The 22634-nt window shown below is 39.1% G+C and overlaps 1 protein-coding gene across 3 annotated transcripts in view; it reads right to left on the reverse strand.

Annotated features, from left to right (window-relative positions):
• Positions 1 to 648: 648 nt before the first annotated feature.
• LOC111862803 (sodium channel protein 60E) overlaps positions 649 to 22634 on the reverse strand; it is a 142540-nt gene continuing 120554 nt past the window's right edge. For all 3 annotated transcript variants that reach the window (XM_023848493.2, XM_023848492.2, XM_033750800.1), the window contains 12 exons: positions 22291 to 22407; positions 17404 to 17562; positions 14523 to 14627; positions 13159 to 13350; positions 11702 to 11856; positions 10457 to 10590; positions 8663 to 8856; positions 7348 to 7550; positions 5719 to 5991; positions 4859 to 5078; positions 3578 to 3717; positions 649 to 3324 (listed from right to left, as the gene is read on the reverse strand). In XM_023848493.2, the coding sequence (XP_023704261.1) occupies positions 2412 to 3324; positions 3578 to 3717; positions 4859 to 5078; positions 5719 to 5991; positions 7348 to 7550; positions 8663 to 8856; positions 10457 to 10590; positions 11702 to 11856; positions 13159 to 13350; positions 14523 to 14627; positions 17404 to 17562; positions 22291 to 22407 (2805 nt within the window). In that variant the 3' untranslated portion in view covers positions 649 to 2411. The remainder of the gene's footprint in view (positions 3325 to 3577; positions 3718 to 4858; positions 5079 to 5718; positions 5992 to 7347; positions 7551 to 8662; positions 8857 to 10456; positions 10591 to 11701; positions 11857 to 13158; positions 13351 to 14522; positions 14628 to 17403; positions 17563 to 22290; positions 22408 to 22634) is intronic.

Here is a 22634-nt window from a genome sequence, read left to right on the forward strand (position 1 = left end):
TACCAAGTGATTGTTTGGGGTGCCATGCCCTTTCAAAAGCAAAGGCCTGCACACATGCTAAAACCATGCCCCTAGCTTTTCATTCCATCTCAATCACTGGTCATCACGCTAAACAAACGAACGTCATGTAGATCCTACAAAGGAGCGTGCTGGACATGTCACAGTGCAATGCATCTCATTAAGAAAAGCAGTAGTTATAAAGCATTCCTCAATCATAAACTACAGAGCAGATTACATCGTGTATGCAATCACATCATTAACAGCAATTTTACAGTACGTTTAAGAGAGAGCTGTGACCATACAAAACTGCCCCTTCTCTGCCTCTTTCTTCTTCTTTGTCTTCTTGTACTCATCTTTCCTCTTCTGATTCTCTTCCTGTATCTTCTTGTCCCTCTCCTTTCTTTCATCTTAGTCCTCTTTTTATTCTTCTCCCTGCGTTCCATGTCCTACATTTTCTTCCTTCCTTATATCTCTTTTCCCTTTTACTACTTCTCATTCTCTTTCTCCCCTGCTTCTTCTCCTTAAATATTATTGCCAGCACAATTGTGGGACTGCAGTCTGAAAAGAATTCTTTTTCATGGGGAAGAAAAAGGATAGATTGTGGTTTTGAATGTAATTCTCAGGTCAGGGTCAATTAACTCTTAACTATTTCAGATTTATAGTCTTTATTTAATGCTTCAGCAGACTAGATTAGAAACTTCACACATTACCTTGACCTCTAGAAGTCAAGTCAGAAGATAGGAGTAGTTAATCAAATTACAGACACCTGTATTGAAAAATGGAATAATTTACTGTTAAGAATACAAGTTTGCTTTTAATATCTAAAATAAAAATAAATTTTATTGTTGATGACACTGTTTTTTCTATCTTCTCACTAGATTCCTAAAGTACTGTCAAGAAAACAACAGCTCTGTTCTGGAAGTCACAGCGCATCACAGCTGAATTCCACAACAGTTCTATGCAACTAGCACAATATATGCCATGGTAAAAACTTTATAACTATGTAGGCCTTCGATTTTAATCAAGTTTATACAATATAATAACAATATTGTCAATGCTGATGGTGGGCAAAATGAATTATGGAAAGCATCTTGAGGGGCTCAGATCCCCATGTTTATAATATGCCAGGACCAGTCTGACATCATTCTATAAGTTTAACAAAAAAAAAAAAATGCTAATTATATTTACAGTTTGTACCAACATTAAAATAATTTTAGCAGACACAATCAATTTGTGTAGCTAAATGTACAATATGCTCACAACCAGGAGAAGCTGAAGTCTTTCATTTTCAATCACTCACTGGCTCTGTTCCTAAATGTAGCAATGGATTGATAAGAAGTAGTTAAATTCAAAACATGAAGTATATTTGAAAGGAAGGATTTGAGCATTAAGAAAAAATACATTGGTATCTGCCTGTGAAGTCTAGACGACCAAAATCATGGGTCCCATGTTGTCAGGTTGTATGAAGTCACGTCTGCAACATGTCAGAAAAGTAAGAAACCAAGGGAAATTCCCGTCTATAATTGTGGATATGTTTGCAATGTCTTTCTTGATGCATTCACTGCCAAGCTTCCAAACTGGGATTTTACTTGCTTGACCAATCCATTTTCAGTGAAAATTGGATTCTGAACATACATCTGAAGCAGAAATAGAAGAGAACAAGTGGAAAATTGTACATTTCCATTCTTCCTAGCTTTTACAAACTATACTTAAAGTTTCTCTGCATTTGAGTGACATGTGTAGGAGCAAGTAGCCTTTATTTACACACTGGCAAGAGCCTGTCACTTGACAGGACTGGCACTGGAACACAGTACACTTAAATTTGTCAGGTGACGGGACTAGCAGTGAATGTGTTAATACACATTAAAATATTGGGGCCCATGCTTCTGAGTCATACAGTTGAAGCATAGTAAAATGGGGTCCTTTTGATTGTACAAATTGAGAGTTAAGAGATTAAAGGAATCAACTCTGTAAATTGACTATAATTTTATACCTGCCATAATTGACTAACTTATGCCACATGAGTGTATGTATGATGCCACATATAAAGGTTTCTCTTGACACAGCCATAACTCACCTCTCTGAACGAGGCTCACACTGGTTCATAACAAACAGTATTTCCATCTTGGTCCACTTTACGAGTATCCAGGTACAGTGCATCTCTACCTATAACACGCACCCTGGGAACGGTGCAATTAAAACCCTGAACACAAGCACGCCCAAAGTTGCACATCCGACTCCAGATCTATTACTAATATTATTGCATTTACGTTCGCATGTGGAAATTTTGGGCATGTGTGTGCAGGGGTCAACAACGTGTATATCGGAACAGTGATCACAAGGAGTGGTAGCTACCCCCTCGTTTCACGGAAGGGAGCTGTGCAACAAGTGATAACCTAATCTGTGACTCATCAGCTTCCTTTGTCATCAGTTGATTCTTCAGACTCCCTGTGCACCAGAACTTGCACCAATGTGGCATCACTTGATCGTCTTCGCCGCAGTCTAGCGCGTCGCCGTTCAGGCGAGGACTTGGCCACCTTTCTGCTCATACTAGGATCTGACGGAGGCAATGAAAGCCCAGTGCCTGGTCTCACTCGGACTGGGTGCATGTCCACAGGGCCTGTAACAGCTTCGGATGCTGGTTTTCGTGGCACACTATATGTATCATTGACACTCCCTAACTGCATGGGAAACAAGGAGAGCACAGTCCCTACAGGTCTCAGCAGTCCTAACGGATGCCTGTCCAAGGCCGCAGTGCTTGTCCCTGATGATAAAGCAGTTTCTAAGCCAGACACAGTTTTCCTGTCATCAGATTCTTGGGATCTATTACTTGTCTGAGATGTATGACTAGGTCTCTCCTCCTCACACGGCATGGTGACTGCCTCTGGTGAGGCCTCTGTAACTAAAATGCTCACATCACCACTATTTAACGGCTTTTGCAATTCATCTTTCATACTGAGCGGCAGGACTAAGCTGCTGCCCTGTTTTGGTTCCTCAGTGGAAAAAGGTCCAGTGTCAGGAGATGGCTCGCTGACCATGATGCACACATTACCATTGCCATTGGCTTGCGCAGGCTCCTCATGGTCCTCTGTCTGACTCTGGTGTGCTCCTGACAGGAAGAGCAGTGGCAAATTGAGCCATGCTCCTCCTAGTTCTGACAGATCACTCGCATCTGAAGCGCGGGAGGACTTACGGGATGAAGCCCGACTGCCACGATGGACGTGAAGGAATGCTGACAGGCGGCTTTGCCATCCACCTGGACTTGACGTCTGTGTCATTTCGTCCTCCAGGTCCAGAGGCTCCCGCTCTCTCTCTCGCTTCAACCTGCCGCCAAAACAGAACAACAGAACAAGAGACTGGAAAACTGGCTTTGTGAGAAGCTAACCACAATAAGTTTTCCCTTGTGTTGTTTCTCTAGTGGTGAAAAATCTAAAATGTATTTTTATATATACAGACCATAGAAATATTCATAATAATTTAAGTCATACAGGATTTATGTGAGAACATAATTTATTCTCCTCAAATCATCAAAATGAAATTTCACTTAACTCTACATTTTTGAAGTCTGATGGCCCACCTGATATATTCTCTGAATGCTGCCTGTATGGTTCTTGCTGCTTTGTCCTGTCGTTTCCAGATGCGTGTAGATGACACAATTTCAAGCTCCTTCCTGGTTGGGAATTGTTTCTTGAATTTGATATCCATCTGATCTTGCAGCTACAAATACAAGGAATCACAGCTGGTATAACTCCTCTACAAAACTGACTTGCTCACTTATTTACACCTTAGCTTGGCTGTGCCATAGCTCAAGTGGTTAGTAGCTGGCATCCTACCGCGGTGGCCCGGGTTCAATCCCAGGTCTGGTCAAAGTGGCATTGGGCCAGGTTTTCTATGAGTACTTCGGTTTCCCTTGCCAATCTTCATTCCACCAATTGCTCCACAATCATCCTCACCTATCATCTGGGGCCAGTACAATAGGCCAGAAGTGGCCGCAGTACAAGGGACTTAATCCCACCCCACTAGCAATACCCCTTAGCTCTACAGTTCTCTAAGAATGTTCGCTTCCTTTGCCATTCACCTCTCCTAGTTACCATCTGCCTCCATCTTTCAGCTCTCATAACTCACAGAACGAAAATTAAAATTAAGTAGTGAATAAACAAGTGCTGCAATACTGACGGACAACAAATACATGGACGTTAAGTTAAACAATTGCAACAGGACGCTGAAATACAGAATCATATTCTACATCTTCCAGTCTGGCCCTTCCCACATTTTTATTACATCTGACTTACTTTAAGCAATTTTCTAATCCACCCGTGTCTGTTCTATTATAATTTCATGCCCCAACAACTCTTAACCTTCTTTTATTTTTTGCCACCATACCAGGGGTACTTATATAATTCTCTCAGTTCTTGGTTAGTTCTCAAAATCTTTGCTCAATTACTGGCCCATACACTTTCCTCAAAATATTCCTCTCCTACATATTTAACCGCTTCAGACGATGAACACAAAATTGTGGGGTCAGAAAACTAACAGGAGAGAAGAAAAATCAGGAGGAGGAAGAGGAGGAGTGGAGAATAATGGAGAGATAATATAGAAGAAAGGATAACATGAAAAGGGAGACAGGGAAATAAAACAACAATACTGAAAAAATAGAGAAGATTTTCTGCTGATGCCTTAGTCTGAAAGGCGTCAACATAACTTCATTGTTCTGAGCCATGGGTCATGTTCCACATCCATACAACACAACTGGTATGAACATCAGTGTCATCCTATGCCTCCATTGATCTTTACAGAATTACCTTTCACTATAAAATCATCTGCACAAGCTATACAGTAAGGGCATGAGCATACTGACCTTCCTGAAGTCTTCAGTCTCCTCAACGTGTCCCAGTACATATTTTACAAGTGAGTGCAAGATGTCTAGGCAGTGGATCTTGTTTCCACGGGCAATGGGCAAGTTAAAGCTCACCAGAGCTACAATGTTGGGCTTGGGGATTCCAAGAGGAGGGTCAAGGCTGGCAATGAAGTCTGATAGCTGAGTGAAGCGAATGAATTGTGTTGCATGGGGGTCATACCTGCACAGACGAAAGACAATTGTGTGAATTTAATTCTACAAGAATCTCTCATGAACTTCTGAAGCTTCCTCAGTCCAGTGGGGCTGTCTCACAAAACAATGTTGGTCCATACCCTGATCAGTTTACTTTCCTATAGAAGGGATTCAAGCCTAGGATCCCCCACAAACATCTGCTTAACAGATTAATTCACCACTGTACTGAGGTTGCAGACAGATGTCTCACAGAGCTACCATCTCCGCATCTCCCAAACGCTGGACATAATGGTCACCTCCATGTGATATGAGCTCTCAAAAATAAGAACTTCCTTTAGTGACTAACATGCTATTAAAATGTACATAATTGTAAAATTACACTTCTTGGAAAAAAGAGCTTTTTGTTACAATGGAGGAACTATGAATTTTTTGACAAATGTCTAATGAGACATAAGATTCATAAGGTTGAGAGTTACTGGTCTAGCCAATCTCTTCACAAGCATGTTGGTACTGATAATGTGATAAACTCTGCTAATGACGGGAAATTTTGGCTGGGCCACACAACTGGTGGAGGGGCCCTCAGTCACCAACATTCCCAATGTCCATGGGTCTGACTTCCTTCTGTGGCCTCAGTATGCAAGATGCTTGTAGCCTGTGTGTCAGCTTACTTTGACCAGCGGATGTAAAACATTTCCAAGTCATCCTCCACTATGCCAATCTCCTCCTCTTGGTGTGCCTGGTTGAAGTTCTCCAGTATGATAGCGATGTACATGTTGATAACAATCATGTAACTGATGATAATGAAACTAGTGAAGTATGTGATCGCCAAGAGGGGGGAGCCACAGTCGCCATTGGGCTGGTTGTTGTATGTTGGGTTACAGTTCGGTGGCTGGACCATCAAGGACTCCAACACATCATTCCATCCAGCTGATGTCATCAGCCTGCAGATAAATTAGTTTGAACTATGAACACAACGTCTGGTCTGCTTGTACTCTGAACATAAGTCATGAACGGGCACCATGCCATGTAAACACACAAGCAATGTGGAGCTGAAGCTCCATGCACATGTGCTTGTATTATCAGATGGGAGTGAGGAGTCAGCTTTTCGCATTCTGTGCCGGATTTATGTAAAGCTAAATAAGCTACAGCTTTGGACACAGCAACCTAAGGGGCCTCGAATGCTGCGAGAAAGACATCACCCATGAGACCTACATAACATTCTCTTGTATGGCTTGGGAGACAATGGCTGACTGAAGTTCACCAGATTGGAATGATGGAAATAACATGCACAGGAATAACTGTGGCAATTGAAAATAAAAATGGAGGCAGTATTGTTCCTTGCAGTGCAGCTGTGTGATTGCTGCCAAACAATATAGTTGTACAGTTACGCACACACAAACATACATTTTAATCTTACCCGCACATATTGAGATGTATACTAACATTTTTTTAATGATTTAATTACATTTATTTATAACAGAATGAAGTATTTCTTTCAAAAAAGGACAGTGCTATATTTTATTGTTAAATTATTTTTGTCATGAAGAAGTATGCTCATGTAAGCAATGTATAACTAAAAATCTTTAATGTTTATCACAAATTGTACCTATAATTCCTTTGTGTTTAATTTACAAGGGACTCATCAGTATTACAACTTGAAAAATCTTAACCTTACTATGTTTACACTCTGATCATTGTATGGCCCGAACAAAAGTGACGAGTGCTCATGGCCTAACAGTCCACGATTACCACAGAATCACTGTTGTCTTGCTGCCAAAGATAAATATTATCACTATTTCTGCAGGAAAACAAATCTTGTCCACTGCATGAAAAAACAATTTCATGTAAAGCAATTAGGTCAAAGATTGAGAAGGAACTGGGAGGATACTGTTCAAATCTCAGGGTGAGGAGTTCTGAGGTTAGGAAGTTGATGAAACTGGCTCAGGACTGTTTTCAGTGGTGGGTTTGGTATACAGACACTGAATCCTTAGTTTTTACTACCACAAAGTTTATTGATTTTTTTAAAGAAAAAGGCTGGAGGATTAGAAGTGAGTTGAACAACACATGACATGTGATACTGTCCTAAACAATATATTTTAAAACTTCTGTTCCTACCTCATAGGAAACACACTGCATTTCTTTTGCAATGAACAGCACATTAGTGCTATTTATGGAAATAATTGTTGTTTATGCTGAGGATCACCCAAAATTCATAATCGCACTGTGTGGGCAAAATGCAGAGTTTATGGGTTTTATAACCATGGAGATAAAACTGAGCTCCGACAGAAGGAACAAACCTGAAGAGGAGCTGCATGCTCCGTCCAAATGTCTCAAAGTTGACCATGTCATCCAGTGCACCCTGCTGCCTGACATGCCCAAACACAGACATGCCAATGATGGCATATATGAAAGTTATAAGGGCCAGCAATGCACCAATATTGAAGAGAGCTGGCAATGAGACCACCAACGCAAACAGCAGTTTCCGGATGCCTTTTGCTGCCTGTACAATCCAACATAGAGTGTGTCAGATACAGGAAATTTGACGAAAGATCAGAAGATGACAACATACACAAATTCTTGCAATAGTCATGCAATACTTTCATAGATAAACCACAAAATTAATGTGCACAAATATATCATTAGAATTAAATGAGGTACCATAACATTTCACAGCTCAGCAAGTGGATTCTGCTAAATTTATGATCCTAAAAATTTATTTTCTCTTACAATGATATACTGAAATGTGTTTATACTTCTTCAAAAAGGGACATATGTGGATGAGCAGATATAATCTTGTATTGTGTGTTCATTTCATATATTTGTGTAATGAATTAATAAGGAAGTAGTCACCTCACTAATATTAGTAAGCTGTTTTTAAAATGATGATGGTTTAAAGCATAAATATTCTATTCCACTCTTCATCAGTTTAAGTTATTTTGTGCCCTTGACTGATAAATACCTATCTCTGTACAGATACTGTTAAGCACAGAAATACCGTGGCAATGGGAGAATATCGTGCTGGTACACCTGTAATGTCAGCTTACTGAAAACTGTATATAGTTAATGAAATATAGATACTGAACATATAGCATTTGTGCTTTAAACCATCAATATATTTTCTTTTGTTCATCATTTCTCAGTATAACATTTCTTCAGACCTACTGACTGACATGAGACAAACTTTTTCTTTGCACTGCACATATTTCTTCTCCTAGCACTGTTTCCATTTCGTGCGGATAAATGGACAAAAGGTCTGTAACTACTTCTTCCTTCCCACAAGCCTTCTTTTTCAATTTTTTGCTTCTTCTTTTCCTGGATTGTCCCACAGGCTGATTTTTTTAATTTTAATTCTAATGCCATTTGCAGCATCCTTGTTCTGTCCATTTTTTATACACGGTAAAACAATTCTAACCATTTCTCTTGTGAATCTCTTAACAACTTTTATACTGAACCCCTTCTCTAAAACAACAGTTCACCCTATCTGCGTGTTCATGGTGGTGCTACAAACTGCTGACCAGCAGAGACAATGGTCCTATCCAGTAACATGTGAAACTAATTTCTGTGTGTTTCTCTTAGTGGGGGGTATTACAAAAATATTGCTTCGAAACTCACCTTTATGAGACGTAGTATGCGTCCAATACGAAAGACACGCACGACCCTGAGCAGAGTAGGTGATACAGGAAAGTCGATCATAATATCCTCCATCAAGATGCCAAGGATTGATGCTACAACCAGCAGGAAGTCAAACAGGTTCCATGGTACTGTGAAATAGTGGAACCTCAACCCAATGATCTTCACAATTGCCTCTGTAATCATCAGAACACACACTCTAGTGTTGAATCCTATTCACACCATCATAAGTCAGATCCATTTGAATATTATCTTTGGCCTTTCAGATAATATCTTTCCTACATGATATCCTAGGCAAAATTATGTATGCTCTTCCTTCCCAATGCATGTTTAGCTCATTCCAGTCTTCTTAATTATAATGAGCCTGATAATATAAGGTGAATGGTATAAACTGAGAAAATAACAAATATACAGAGCCAGAGCACTGCAGTAAAGGCATTCAGATGGTGGAATTTTGCCCTTTCAAAAATTATAAAAATTATCATTGCTACAGATCATAAATTTGCTCATATGGAAAATGAGGATAAGGATTAATTTCTTTTAAATGCAAAATGCAAAGCAACAACAAATACAGCCAAAACAATATGTTTTTAAAATAAATAATTAGTTGTTAAGGAATTCGGATCATGTATGTGTGTGTGTTGGCTGCCAGCATGGCTGCTATTCCTATCTTATTTCAGATTATGTAGTGTATTACCTTCATTTAAGATATCCGGAGAGACCATTTAATGCAAGTGCACACAGCAAACCTAAAGGAGCACAGAAAATGAACTTTTTGTTGTGATGGGTAAAAATGTGTGTTTTTATTACAACCATGGAATGAAAGAATTCCTATAGGACCTCATCTCCAATGAGAGAAATGAAAAAACAGGCTTTGTAATACACAATTTCATAATACAGACAAATTTCCAAGGACACCTCATGTGCAACATGGAGGGATGCTGCATTTCATTTTCTTGAATACAAATTTCCCAGCAGCCATGTACTGATACAGGAAGACAGGTTTATCTTTTGAGTACTTCAGCTGTCTCTGCCAGCCATGATGTCACAGATGCTCCACATCCTTAAGCCACTACTGCCTCTGAGATGTGCTACAGGCCAGCCAGCCAGAATTTCATCACAGTATTTGCATGTGATGCAGCTTCACTTAAGACTATGCTTGTAGGAGGTCTCAGAGTGTAAGAGTTAATTTTAACTCCCATGGGTTAATAAGAGGAAGCATCCTAAAACAAGAATCCACCCTTTCAAGGTTTTAAGCCACAACTGTGCTGACTGGAATGTTTAAGAAAAAGGAGGAGATAATGAGGAGGTGAGGAGAGGAAAAGAAGATGAAGAGGAAGAATACAGAGAAGGAGGGGTAATATAAGGAGAAGCTGAAGAAGCAGAAGAATAAAAAGAAGAATGAAAAAAAGGAGGAACAAAATAGAAAAAAAAAGGGTAAGGAAAGAAGCTGATGAGGAAAAGAAAAGGGGTAAGAAATGAAGAAGATGGAATGAGAGTGGAAATAGAAAGGGGAACACAAAGGACAAAGAGGAAATGAAGGGGACAGAAGAAGAGACAAATGAAGAGAAGAAAGGAAGGAAAAGAAACAATGGGCTTAAAAGAATTTTTTGTACCATCTTCATTGCTGCATTGATCAGAAGAAATATCATTATGCTAAATAGTGACTTCTTCAGGATGACTTGGATCTGAAAGCATTAGTGATGGATGTCACTGATCCAAATGAGCACCAGAACACTTTTGTGACTTGAGGCGAAGGGAAAGTGATGGACTTACCCAACCCGAACACTGTAGTGAAGAATGCATTGCTCACTTCAAGTACAAAGAAGATAGCATGAGGCTGGTTGTAATGCTCAATGCCCATTGTCAGCATGTTGAGGAATATCAGGACAAAGATTGCAATTTCAAACCTGCAAGAAGACAGTGATGGGGGTTTATCAACTGTGTGAACTGAACATACACCATTCAGAGAGTCATAAATCTGAGGTTCTTGTGACAATGACTATGAAGATTACCATCTTCTGGGATGTGACACTGGGTGGTACGGTAGATGGTAACCAACATTTTGGATGAGGCTGTTGCCTTACTCTTCTACCCTGAAGCAAGAAGCAGGTTTCATCAAAAGGTTGGTAAATATCTACCAGATCACAAGGCGTCACAACCCAGCAGACAGTAATTTTCATAGTCAGTGCCATGAGAACAACAAATTTCGCTTGAAAACGAAGTTTTGTGCTGTACACACCACAACCCTTTGAAGAACAGTGATTACCAGGGCCCGGATTTTGATGACCTGAAAATATTTAAAAAAATGATCAGAAAAATCCAGAAAAATGACCTAAAAGAGAAAGAGAAAGAACACTTCGCTTCCATATTATTCGCATTTCAGAAAACATATGAAGAAAAATTCCCTAAAATGGCCAAAAATGACAAAAATACCCTTAAAACTCGAAAAAAATACCAAAAAAATTACTCAAAAAATGAAAAAAAAAATACCTTAAACCTAAAAATGTCAAAAAAAAAAAAATACATATAAAATTTACATTTCTATAACCAGCAGCTCATATCCGAGATTTATATATTTAAGAGCATCGCACAGGATACAAGGTAAAAAAGATGACATGTCATCAAAATCCGGGCCCTGGTGAGTACTATATATACCACAAGTTTCAACGTTCAAAATTTGTGTGGAAGGAAAGAAGATAAGGGAGTAAGAAGAAGAGAGGAAGGAGAAGGAAGAGAATAAGAGACAGAAAGAGGATGAATAGGAGATGGCAGAGGGCAAAAATTACAAGGGGAAATATGAGAAGAGTTAAGAAAAAGAAAACACTTCCTTCTGATGCCTTGTGTCTGAAAGTGTTAGGTGAATTTCAGGCTTTGTCACATTTATGCAAAAGACATCAAATATCACAGTTAACATGAACATAAGAAAGTCTCATGCTGATAGAAGTAGGTATTCATGTGCAAGAACTGAGGAAAATACAGAAACACATTCAGACATATTCTTAAGTTTGTAACACACACCTTCTGGAATTTGACAGGTCATAGAACATTGCCAGCACCTGGTTCATGGGCCGCTTTATCACCTTCTGTGGCTTCTTCCTGCCGAGCTTTTTCATGGCTGTGTAATAGTGTTTCTGGCTCTCCGTGAGGAACATTTCCAGCACCCCACCTTCATACTGCAAGCACACAAAGACACTCTGCAGTTACAAACGGTCCCTGGTCTTATGATTCAACGTTTCAGTTACATTAGCCCAAAAATAAGGCAAGGTTCTTTTCAATTACTGCTTCCGAAAAAAGGCAGGTCATCTTATTTTCAGGCCCTTAAAATATATATATATATATATATATATATGTGTGTGTGTGTGTGTGTGTGTGTAGAAGATGATTATGAGGAATTCTGACTGCTAAATCTAATGATATGTGTGAAAATACATAGAATTATATTTAAGGTGTTAGTTTCTGAATCTATTATTGCTTCATAGTGTAGTTCTTATTTTTTTTTCCTTTTTACAACTCTCAGAACTAAATGACATATTCAGTTCTGTCAACAAAATTTTGTATCTGATCTTCAGATTGCAGAAATAGGATGTTGCTTTATATTAGGATTATACAGTTACATAGAAGCTTGTATTTTGTTTACATGTATTTTTTCATGGTTTTTGTTCTTATCAGTACCTCATACTACTGTATATAGCACTGAACGTTAAGATGACTGATGAATAACGGAAAGCATCTGTGTGGGAGGTGGTTGTGGCCTAGTATGACTTAATATCCTGGGATATGCCTGGAAGGGCTCTGGAAAACCAATGGAAACTCTGTGAGAATAGCGAAACTTCATGTCAGGATCTGAACCAGGCCCCTCTGAATACAAATCAGAAGTGTTGTCATCACTTAAGCAGACTTACTCAGTGGTAGCCTACGAATATGTGTTCATAACTGGCATACTGACTGGCACTTGTGAGGATACGGGTTCTCATTGAGGTGATTATGGTCTTTTATTGCATGACACTGTACAGTTACCTTAATAGAAATCTATGCTTTGGACACAACTTGCAGAAATTAAAGAAAAACTTGCATACAGAATTACTTGGCTTTTGGACTTTTTCTATCGTCCAGAATTTTAGGTAATAGAGAACATGACGTTTTGGAAACTGGATCTGTTTCCGTCTTCAGGTGAGAAAGGAAGACACCTCCTCAGTTAGCTCTTCCCAACTGAGTAGGTGTCTCACTTTCTCACCTGAAGACGGAAACAGATCCAGTTTCTGAAATGTCGTGTCCTCTATTACCTAAAATTCCAGATAATGTAAGAAGTCCAAAACTCCAGTAATTCTGTGTCATCTATCATTGTCAGAACCTTTAGAAAAAACTTGCATGCCTGTTGTATTGTTATTTTCATTAAAATAATATGAAGGGCAATAAAGTAAAACTGGAGGACAATACAGAAAAGCTGAAGCACAGCAAAGTAACAAAATACAAACCTTTTTCTTGAGCATATTGAAGTTGTCAATGATGACACCAATGAAGAGATTAAGCGTGAAGAATGAGCCACACACAATGAAGACGACAAAGTACAAGTAAGCGTAGAGATTTGCTTCCCTCTGTGGCTGCAGGTTCACCCCTCGTGCATCTACTGCATCAGACATCACTTCCATCCAGCCCTCGAATGTAGCCTGTATGACGACATCTTTTTAATTCATGGGACCAAATAATGTTATAGCAGACACTGTGGTCAGGGATGATAACATGAATATGAAGCGATCAACGTACGCCTGTTGAGACCCAGTAATGTTATTCCACAGGCAGGACAAAGCACAGATGAAGCAAGTGGCCATTTAGCATGGCACGATTTCATTGGCAGCATATTTCAAACACCACTTTTGTTCTGCTTCCTGTTAAATAAAAATTAATTTCTGCTCCTATTTTTTCTCATATTATGATCATTAATTTGTAGTAATCCATGTATTTAACATAAATACAACTTTTTATGTATCATGATACCAATGTTGGTTTTAGTCACAGTGTCTGAACATTTCACATTATTTACTGTGAAAAGGTTCTGAGAAATGTGCAGAGTTTTGAAAAGGGGGGGGGATGAGGGACATAATTTCTCATCACCTGAGCAGCATTTCAAAACAAGAAGCACCAGATTTTAGACATATCTTGCTTCAAAAGAAAAATCTTCTCTTTTCTAGCACCACTTTCTTATGAAGACACCATGACTGCTGCCATGCAGGGCTCAACATTACATTCAAAACCCCTCTCCTGAATACCTACCTTTCATGTATGGTAATATTAATTTCTCTCTTTTGTATGCTATGGGCAAAGAAAATTTTAGTATGTACATTGTGAGGTGTAAGTTGTTTGTTGATCATGGCTGTTTCTATTGGCAGAATGCTGACATGAATAATTTTCTCACACTTTATACATAAGTTGATTAACCTCATTTGAAATTTCTAATTTTATTCGTTAGAGATTTAAGACAGTGGATCAGTTTGGGCAGTATTCAAGGACACACAGCAAAGTACTGGATGGAGAAGTCTGAGGACACTCAGTAGTGACTGATAAATTACAAAATTATTTGCTATAGCACCATGGAATAGATACTGACCAAAGTTGGAGGGCACTGTCGACAATGACTGGTCAAGCTTAACAGTGCCAAAGGGGATCAGACATTGTTGACAATGACCGGTTGATCTTACTACATGTTACACATACACTTTACTCTGTAGATGTGTATGTGTGTCAATAGTTTGACTATAAAGGTTGAATCAAAATGAATCGAACTGAACTGATTCTGTCACACTGCCTGATATCTGGTTTCAGCTGTAACATATGTACTCACCACTTGAAACAGGGCTAAGTACGCATTCCCCACATTATCAAATGTGATTTTTGAATTCACCCAAGAATAATTTTTACGTTTGCATTCATCTACATCATCCACATCCTGAAACATTAAGATACAAATGTAATTACACTTTCGTTTGTACAACATGAGTTCATGGTTTGAACAAAGTTAAGCATCCCTATTAACTGCCTACAGTCTACATGCAGAAGCCAGTGAAAGAACTACATTTTTTAAGAGTAATCTCATCACAGCAGTTGGAAGTGTGGGACAGTGCATAACAGACAACTCCCGCAGTGCACCGAAAACAGACAATATTTATACATCACTTGCAGCCTGGCTCTCTAGACACAAACACAAGCGCTACCTAATCAGCGTTCATAATCGCACTTCCATTGCCAACTGGTCCACGAGCTGCCTAGCGTCATAAGTATAAAGTTGTAGGCCTTGTACATGCCAGAATCAGGTCATCAGGTTAATGTGTTTGGGTCTGTTGGGGCAGATTGAGATCAAAATCATTACAGTTCTCATAGAGGTTGAAGCTAAACAGGTTACATTCAGCTCAGTTTATGTTCAGCTGATCGGTCTGTCTTCACAGAGTTGTAGAGTGATGGCAGACAGTATGAGTCCAATTGATTGGTTACTCATCAAATGATTATTATATCAGTGGGAGGGTGGGTGAGTTGATGGAATGACTATTGGTGAATTGACACTGGCTGAGAGATCGATTATGATCATTCATCTGGGTTGTGTGGTGATTATCAGTTAGCCTTTAGCTTGTGGTTGTAGTTTGGGAGTGTGTGTTTAGTCAATGACTGAAGAACAGACCTTTTTTTTATTGCTAGTGGGGTGGGACTAAGTCCCTTGTACTGTGGCACTTCTGGCCTATTGTACCAGCCTCAGATGTGAGGTGAGGGTGATTGTGGAGCAATTGGTGGAATGAAGATTGGCAGGGGAAACCGAAGTACTTGGATAAACCTGCCCCAGCGCCACTTTGTCCACCAGAAATCCCACTTGACCAGACCAGGGATCGAACCCGGGCTGCCGCGGTGGAAAGCCAGCGACTAAATGCTTGCGCTATGGCGCAGCCCTAAGAACAGATTTAGTGCTAAAAAAAAAGAGGAACTTAGACAGTGATTGTGGGAAAAAATAAATCAATTCATTGACAGTATTATACCAAAGTTGGTAGTGGTTCAGTGAGTGTCATGCCATGAAAGGAGTGTCCAGCGGTATTCTTCAGACATGCTTCCCGCTCGTCGGTGATACCAGTTTTAGGTGCAACGAACATTTGTTGTTGTAGATTCAAATGGTTGTCTCAGTGAACATCGACATCCCACAGAAGAAATGTTATTGAAAATGAAATATATAAAAAGGGAAATGATAAATATATTCATATTTATGTTTAATTTAAGAAGAAAAGGAAATTAATTTTAATATCCACCTGTAATTGTCTGCTTACTGTCAACAGATTTAAAGATCAAAGTGTACAATGCTATAATTTTATCTCGTTGTTAATATGATTTTTATATTAAATAGACAGGAGAAACCATTTGAAATTTATACCCAACACAGAAGGACTTACTAGGGGAAGGAGAATATTTATATAAGAAAAAACATAATGATTTATATTATTTAGCTAATTTTTGTAAAATCACTGATGACAAGAGACTGAAATGGCCTGAGCATGTAGCATGTATGTAAGTAAGTAAGTAAGTAAGTAAGTAAAAGTAAAGGTATCCCCGTAACAGGCCATGGAGGCCCATAGGGTTGTATGATGTTGAGGCTCCCACATTTTCTAGACAATCGGCTCACAGATGGCAGTGAGGTTGTCAGCCTTATGTGCTGGCCACCCTTCACCCTTAGGAATATTCCTGGTACTCATTTCTGTTAGGCCGAGTTGACTCCAGGGCCATAGTGTGGCTGGAAGGATTAGGTCAATTGAAAAAATCTACCTCATTGGGATTCGGTCCTGCGACCTTCCGGCTTGCAGCACAGCGCTTGAACCAACTATGCTACCGCGTGCCCCCTATAGCATATATGAGATACATGAAATTCACAAATAATTTTGCAGGACAGTTTATGCATGAGGTTACTGGGAAGGCGAAGGAAGATTATATTAAACTTCTGCACTTAACATTCTATTATTATCAGACAAATTAATTATTAATTTAAATTCCCTTTGTCAGACTAAATTTTAGTGAATTACATATATCAGAAACATTAAAGTATATGATGTTAAGAAGGATCAAGCAGTATACTGAGCAAACTGGTTCAAGAAATTAAACTTAGCATGTATTTCAGAAGTGTCCTATTTGAATCTCAGCCAGGACACCAAATATCCTGAGGCTTCTCATGTGTTTACTCAGTTCCACAAGGAATATGCTGAGAGTCTATCTTAAATTAAGTCACAACTACTTTATTCCACATTATTTGTAACTAATTATTAACTGTCACCTAATCATTTGATGCTATACTGTTTGAGTTGCTGACAGCATCATCAAGTAAACTAAAAATAAATAAAATCAAGTTGGACATCAGGGAAATGGATTGTGAAACTGTGTGGGGGTCTTTGTGAGTTAATTTACAATGTTGTCAGTATGCAGACTGTACAGTGTTGAATGGTAGGATGACTCATGAATTGGAAAGGATAAGGAAGGAAGTGGTCACAGCCCGATTGAGGTATGATCTTTGCATTTGCCTGGAGGAACTGGAAAAATAGCACACAAGAATCCTCAGTCAGGCCAGTCAGTGTCCTGGCCATGATTTGTATTGGGGTCCTCTCATTATATGAGCCTAGACTGTTATTGTTATGCCAACCCAGCTGGTTTCTGAGACTGTGCTTTTGTTATACTGGTAGAGAACTCATCAGTAAACTCACAATGACAGGCAGCAGGTTTCCTTCCTCATTCACACATTTGAAGAACTTGCCGCCGAAGAACTGAACACCCATGATGGAAAATATGAGCCAGAAGACAAGACACACGAGAAGCACATTGAAGATAGAGGGGATGGCATACATGAGTGCATTCACAACTATCTGAAATACAGAGTACATCGCTGTCATAATGCTAACCCCACCATGGCCTTATTTTCAGAATCCTATTGGTCTGCTTATAAGTTTATGTTGGTCTCCGGCCTTTGACAGAAGGCAGGTTAGATGCAAACACAGTACATTCCTGATTAGCAGCACAATGAATATGTTAAACTGGTTACAATGTATGGAAATGAAACATGGTCAGCAGCCACAACAAATAAACTTATGTTAAACATGCGAGAAAGGGAATTCTTGAGGAAAGTGTGTAGGCCAGTAACTGACCAAGGGTTTGGAGAATCATAACTTACCAAGAACTGAGGAAATTATATAATATTCCTGATACTGTAACATACTGAAAGGAGATTGTTTGAGTGGTGGCAGGGGGTTGACTGGAATGGATTGAACAAGGGTGGACGAGAAGATGACTGAAAGTAAGCCAGAAGGTAAAAGAAATGTGGGAAGAACAAGATTGTGGTTGGATGATGTGGAGAATGACTCACAAGAGATGAAAATGAAGGAATAGATTAAAGAAAGTAAGTAACAGAGAAGGATGGGAATCTGTTGTGAAGGAGGTCAAGGCTTTTCAAGGATTGGGGAGACGAGGTGTAAATAATAAGGTCCTTAATACAGTGAATCTGAGAATGCTCGTACCTAGTTGAAAAATTATTTTTGGAGACAGTCATAAATGTGAATCATACAACGTCAATATTATTATTCTATGGCTTTGAATTGTAAATATGTTAAAGATTGTTGTTACAACTGCTGTTTTATGTATGTGAAGCACTTACTTGGGTTTTCGGACTTTATCCATCATCCTGGTTTTAAGATAACTAAGAAAAACACGGCGTTTCAGAAACTGGATCTGTTTCCATCCTCAGGTGATCAGGTGGATTGGGTCCAGTGATTGAGGCTAGCTCTTTCTAAAGGACCCAACAGAATAGGTGTTTTCCCTCACCTGAGGATGGAAACAGATCCAGTTTCCGAAACGCCATGTTTTTTCTTAGTTATCTTAAAACGAGGACGATGGATAAAGTCTGAAAACCCAATATCTCTGTGTGTTATACCCCACTGTCAGAATCCTATAGTAACTATAAGAACTCACTTATCTACAAATTATGTTGACATTAAATTTGATGGACATAGCCTCAAAGTTATCCAATGCTTCTTTATTTGTAATTTTTAAATCTTTCTGAGAAAGGGTACTGTGAATACATTAAAGTTAATTTAGCATAAAGTTCTTAGGTTACTCAGACTTATTCTCTGCTACTACTCTTCACTAATCACAAAAACTTTATCAATGACAGGTTCATTCATTGTAAACTGATACTATCTGATCATTTAATTTTCATACCTTGGCCACACTGTATATTCATATGTCAGAAACAGTAGCATCAGATGGAGGAGAGTGGAGAGCTCTATGCGCCAGGTACTTTATCTCTTTCATTCATTCATTCATTTATTCAGCATTCCATAAATCCTTACATGGTTAAACACCAATGGATATAGAAATAGTCAACATGAGTAAACATGATCACATACTGCTCTGGGGTAAGAGCCTCCAATACTCAAGGCACAGAAGGACTGGTAGACCACAGAACAGGTCTGGATGCAGGGAGTCAAATTCCGGTTCCTCAGTTGTCTAGCCCAGCGTTGGCCAACCTAATACATCTCGAGGGCCAAATTTAGTTTATAGAACACCATCAGGGGCCAGATACGGTGTTTCTTTCAGAAGAGTGGTCGGGGAGTATTGCCCCCCAAACTGAATCAGTCACAACCCGTATAAAAACAGTGCATTTAAACCTATGTATTTAAATTTTACGTTGCACCAATAATATTAAGCCGATATTGAAAATTTCACCAATCGATTTTATTGCCTTCTATCACTTCTACCCCCAGAGCATTTTTTCTTAAAGAAACACTGGCCAGATCATGTCTTATGTTTAGTTTTATATATGCCGGGGGAAAATGCAATTATAATTTAAGAAAGAAAAATAAAATGCCTTGAAATGTGCAATTACTTACCATAAAACAGCACAAATTCCTCTTTCAGCAGGGATGAGCACAAAAGACTTTCAATCATAGTTTTTATGGTCTAATGATTATACCTAAATCCTCATATACACACTGTTTTAATGAGAGCACTGTGGTTTCATAAAACTGGAAACCAATGATATAAAATCCACTTCTAATTGTGAGGTTGCCACTCGAAGAATATGTGATAACACGACATCTGAAAGTCTGTTCCTGTTCTTAGACTTTACATGCTTCAGCGATGAAAACGCTGTCTCGCATATGTAAGTACTTGCAAAAACAGAGCAAAGTTTGAGAGCCCAATTTCGTAACAGTGGGTAACGTTCTGGTGAAAGCAGTTTCCAAAAGTCAATTCCAGTAACCTGAGATGTGTTTAAGGATGGGTCACATTGAAGTTCACAAAGCTCTAATTGCAGATGACCTGGCTGAGATTCTATATCACAATGTATAGGATTACTGAATAAAGAAATATCAGGTCGAAAGCTTTCAAAATCGTTAAATCGTCGGTCGAACTCTGAAGACAAATCTTCAATAATTTCAGTGTAGTCCCTAAACTCCAAGCCTTCTTCTTCTTCTGAGAGTTTCCGACAGCAAGGGAAATGTAGAAGGTTATTTTTGTCCAATGCAGACTTAAATAAATGTAGCTTTTTACGGAAACTGTCAACAAAGCCAACCATCTGACATATTGTCTGCTTCTTGCCTTGCAATTGCAGATTCAGGACATTCAAGTGTTGAGTGATATCAGTGAGAAAGGCCAAGTTTCTCAAGAATTCGACGTCTTCGAGATCATTCTGCAGTTCAGCAGAATTCGTAACCTCTTCTCTTAGGAATGTTGCTATTTCATGACGGAGTTCAAAGAACCGTACCAGACATTTCCCACGGCTTAACCATCTTACTTCAGTGTGCAGAAGCAGGTCCCCGTAAGCAGAATCCATTTCTTCCAAGAGGGTCAGAAATTTTCTGTGAGTGAGTGATCGATTTCCTCCTCTGATCAAATTAGTAATTTTTGTGACAGTAGCCATGGTGGTAGACAGTTTAATTGATTTGGCACATAGAGCCTCCTGATGTATAATACAATGCAAGGTAGGTACAGTAATTTGATTCTGTCTTAAAAATCCAACAAAACCGCTTATTGTCCCTGTCATTGATTTAGCGCCATCTGTTACTATGGAGGACAATTTTTCAAAACCACCGAATTCCTCCACTGCACTCTTAACAGCGTTAAAAATATCGACACCTCTAGTTGTGCTGTGTAAAGAGCACACTTTTAACAACTCTTCGAAAATTGTAAAATCTTCCTTAATTGCACGAACAAATATCAGCAACTGATTAGTATCCGAAACATCTGTGCTTTCGTCGAGAGCAATTGAGAAATAGGAACAATTAGCGATAATGTCTTTCACATTATTAGATATCTGGTTGCTAATATCTTCCAGCCTCCTAGTAACAGTCTGTTTTGAAAGGGGCACTGTTTGAAATTTGTTTCCTACCTTATTTTCATTGAAAGCTTCTGCCATCTTTATCGCACAGTTCTTAATTAATTCACCATCACTTAACGCTTTTTTAGCTTTCATTAATTCATATGTCACGAAATAAGAAGCCAGCAAAGCTTCTTCTTGTTGTTTTGTTTCATTGGTAAAAAGAGATTTCTGCTGGAAAAGTTTTTTCTTTAACTGATCGCAGACTACTTTCCTTGATTCACAAGAGTGTTTTCCGAACTTCTGTTTATGATTTGTCATGTAATGCCTCTTTAGGTTGTACTCCTTTAAAACTGCTAGCACTTGAAAACATACTAAACACTGTGGCTTGTGGTCTTTATTTAATATAAAAAAATAGTCATGTTCCCACTCAGATTTGAACGCCCTATTTTCGCTATCAACTTTTCTCAATTTACTATTTGACATGCTGTATCACTCACAATAACTTCAAACACAATTTTAATTTAAAAACAGTTCTACACTCACACTCCGTAATCACACTTCACTTTCTAAAATCGCACTAACTGGGAGACATTTCTGCTAAAACTGGCACTTAACAAAGGCCAGGATGCCGAGGGAAACGGTAAACATCCCATCGCCCCGAGCAAGCTGGGAATGGTTATTATTTTGAAGGTGTCATAAATCCTTCACCACTGCGGTCTTCCCTTCAGTGTCATCTCCCTACAGAAGTAGGGTTGGGGAACTTTGAATTTCCATGACATGAACAGTTATTAGAAAACCGTTCGAACTGTCCAACTCAGTAAGAACATATACAGTCAATTGCAAAATGCTGTAAGCTAATGAAACGTCCTATTAAAAACTGAATTCTATGCCAATACAGCTGTGAAGTTAAGATTTTTGAAAATAAACCTGAGACTTGGCAGGGGGCCGGACTAAATCAAGTCGCGGGCCGGATACGGCCCGCGGGCCGCCAGTTGGCCATCGCTGGTCTAGCCCATAGCACAGTTGCCTTACTGACTGAGCTATCTCAGTTCCCTATATGAAACACTGCAGGCAACATTTCATTTTATGGTGTTCTGCTACTTTGGCCATAGGAAAGGGCGAGACCGAGAGATGTACATGCAGACAAAGGAGACCATATGTTGCTCAGCCCTGTCTCACAGAAAAATAAAGTGTAGTAAGGAGTGCAAAGAAATTATCTACTCGTAGATTATTATAAGTTTGAAAAACTGAGACAAATGGGTGGAATGAATGCACTCACCCTCATGCCTTGCCACCTGGATATGGCTCTAAGGGGCCTCAACGCTCGCAGAGTCCGAAGAGATCTCAGCACTTTCAGGTTCTCATTTTCCTCAATAAGCAAACTAAATATAGAAACCTAAACAAAGTAAGTCAAACATGAGACATGCTCTTGAAACATGAACCTACTTCAGATTATAGTGTTTTAGGACATGACACTATGCAGTTTAGTAGACAGGCAATAGCATTCTGGAGGGAACTTCTGCCTACATCAATCCCTGGGATAGGATAATTTTTATATTTAATTGTTCCAGCAGAGTGGGTCTCATACTTGGACCCAGTGATGGCAGCAGAACCATCTTCTAA

This window comes from Cryptotermes secundus, unplaced genomic scaffold (genome assembly GCF_002891405.2).
Source record: "Cryptotermes secundus unplaced genomic scaffold, Csec_1.0 scaffold462, whole genome shotgun sequence".
NCBI lineage: Eukaryota > Metazoa > Arthropoda > Insecta > Blattodea > Kalotermitidae > Cryptotermes > Cryptotermes secundus.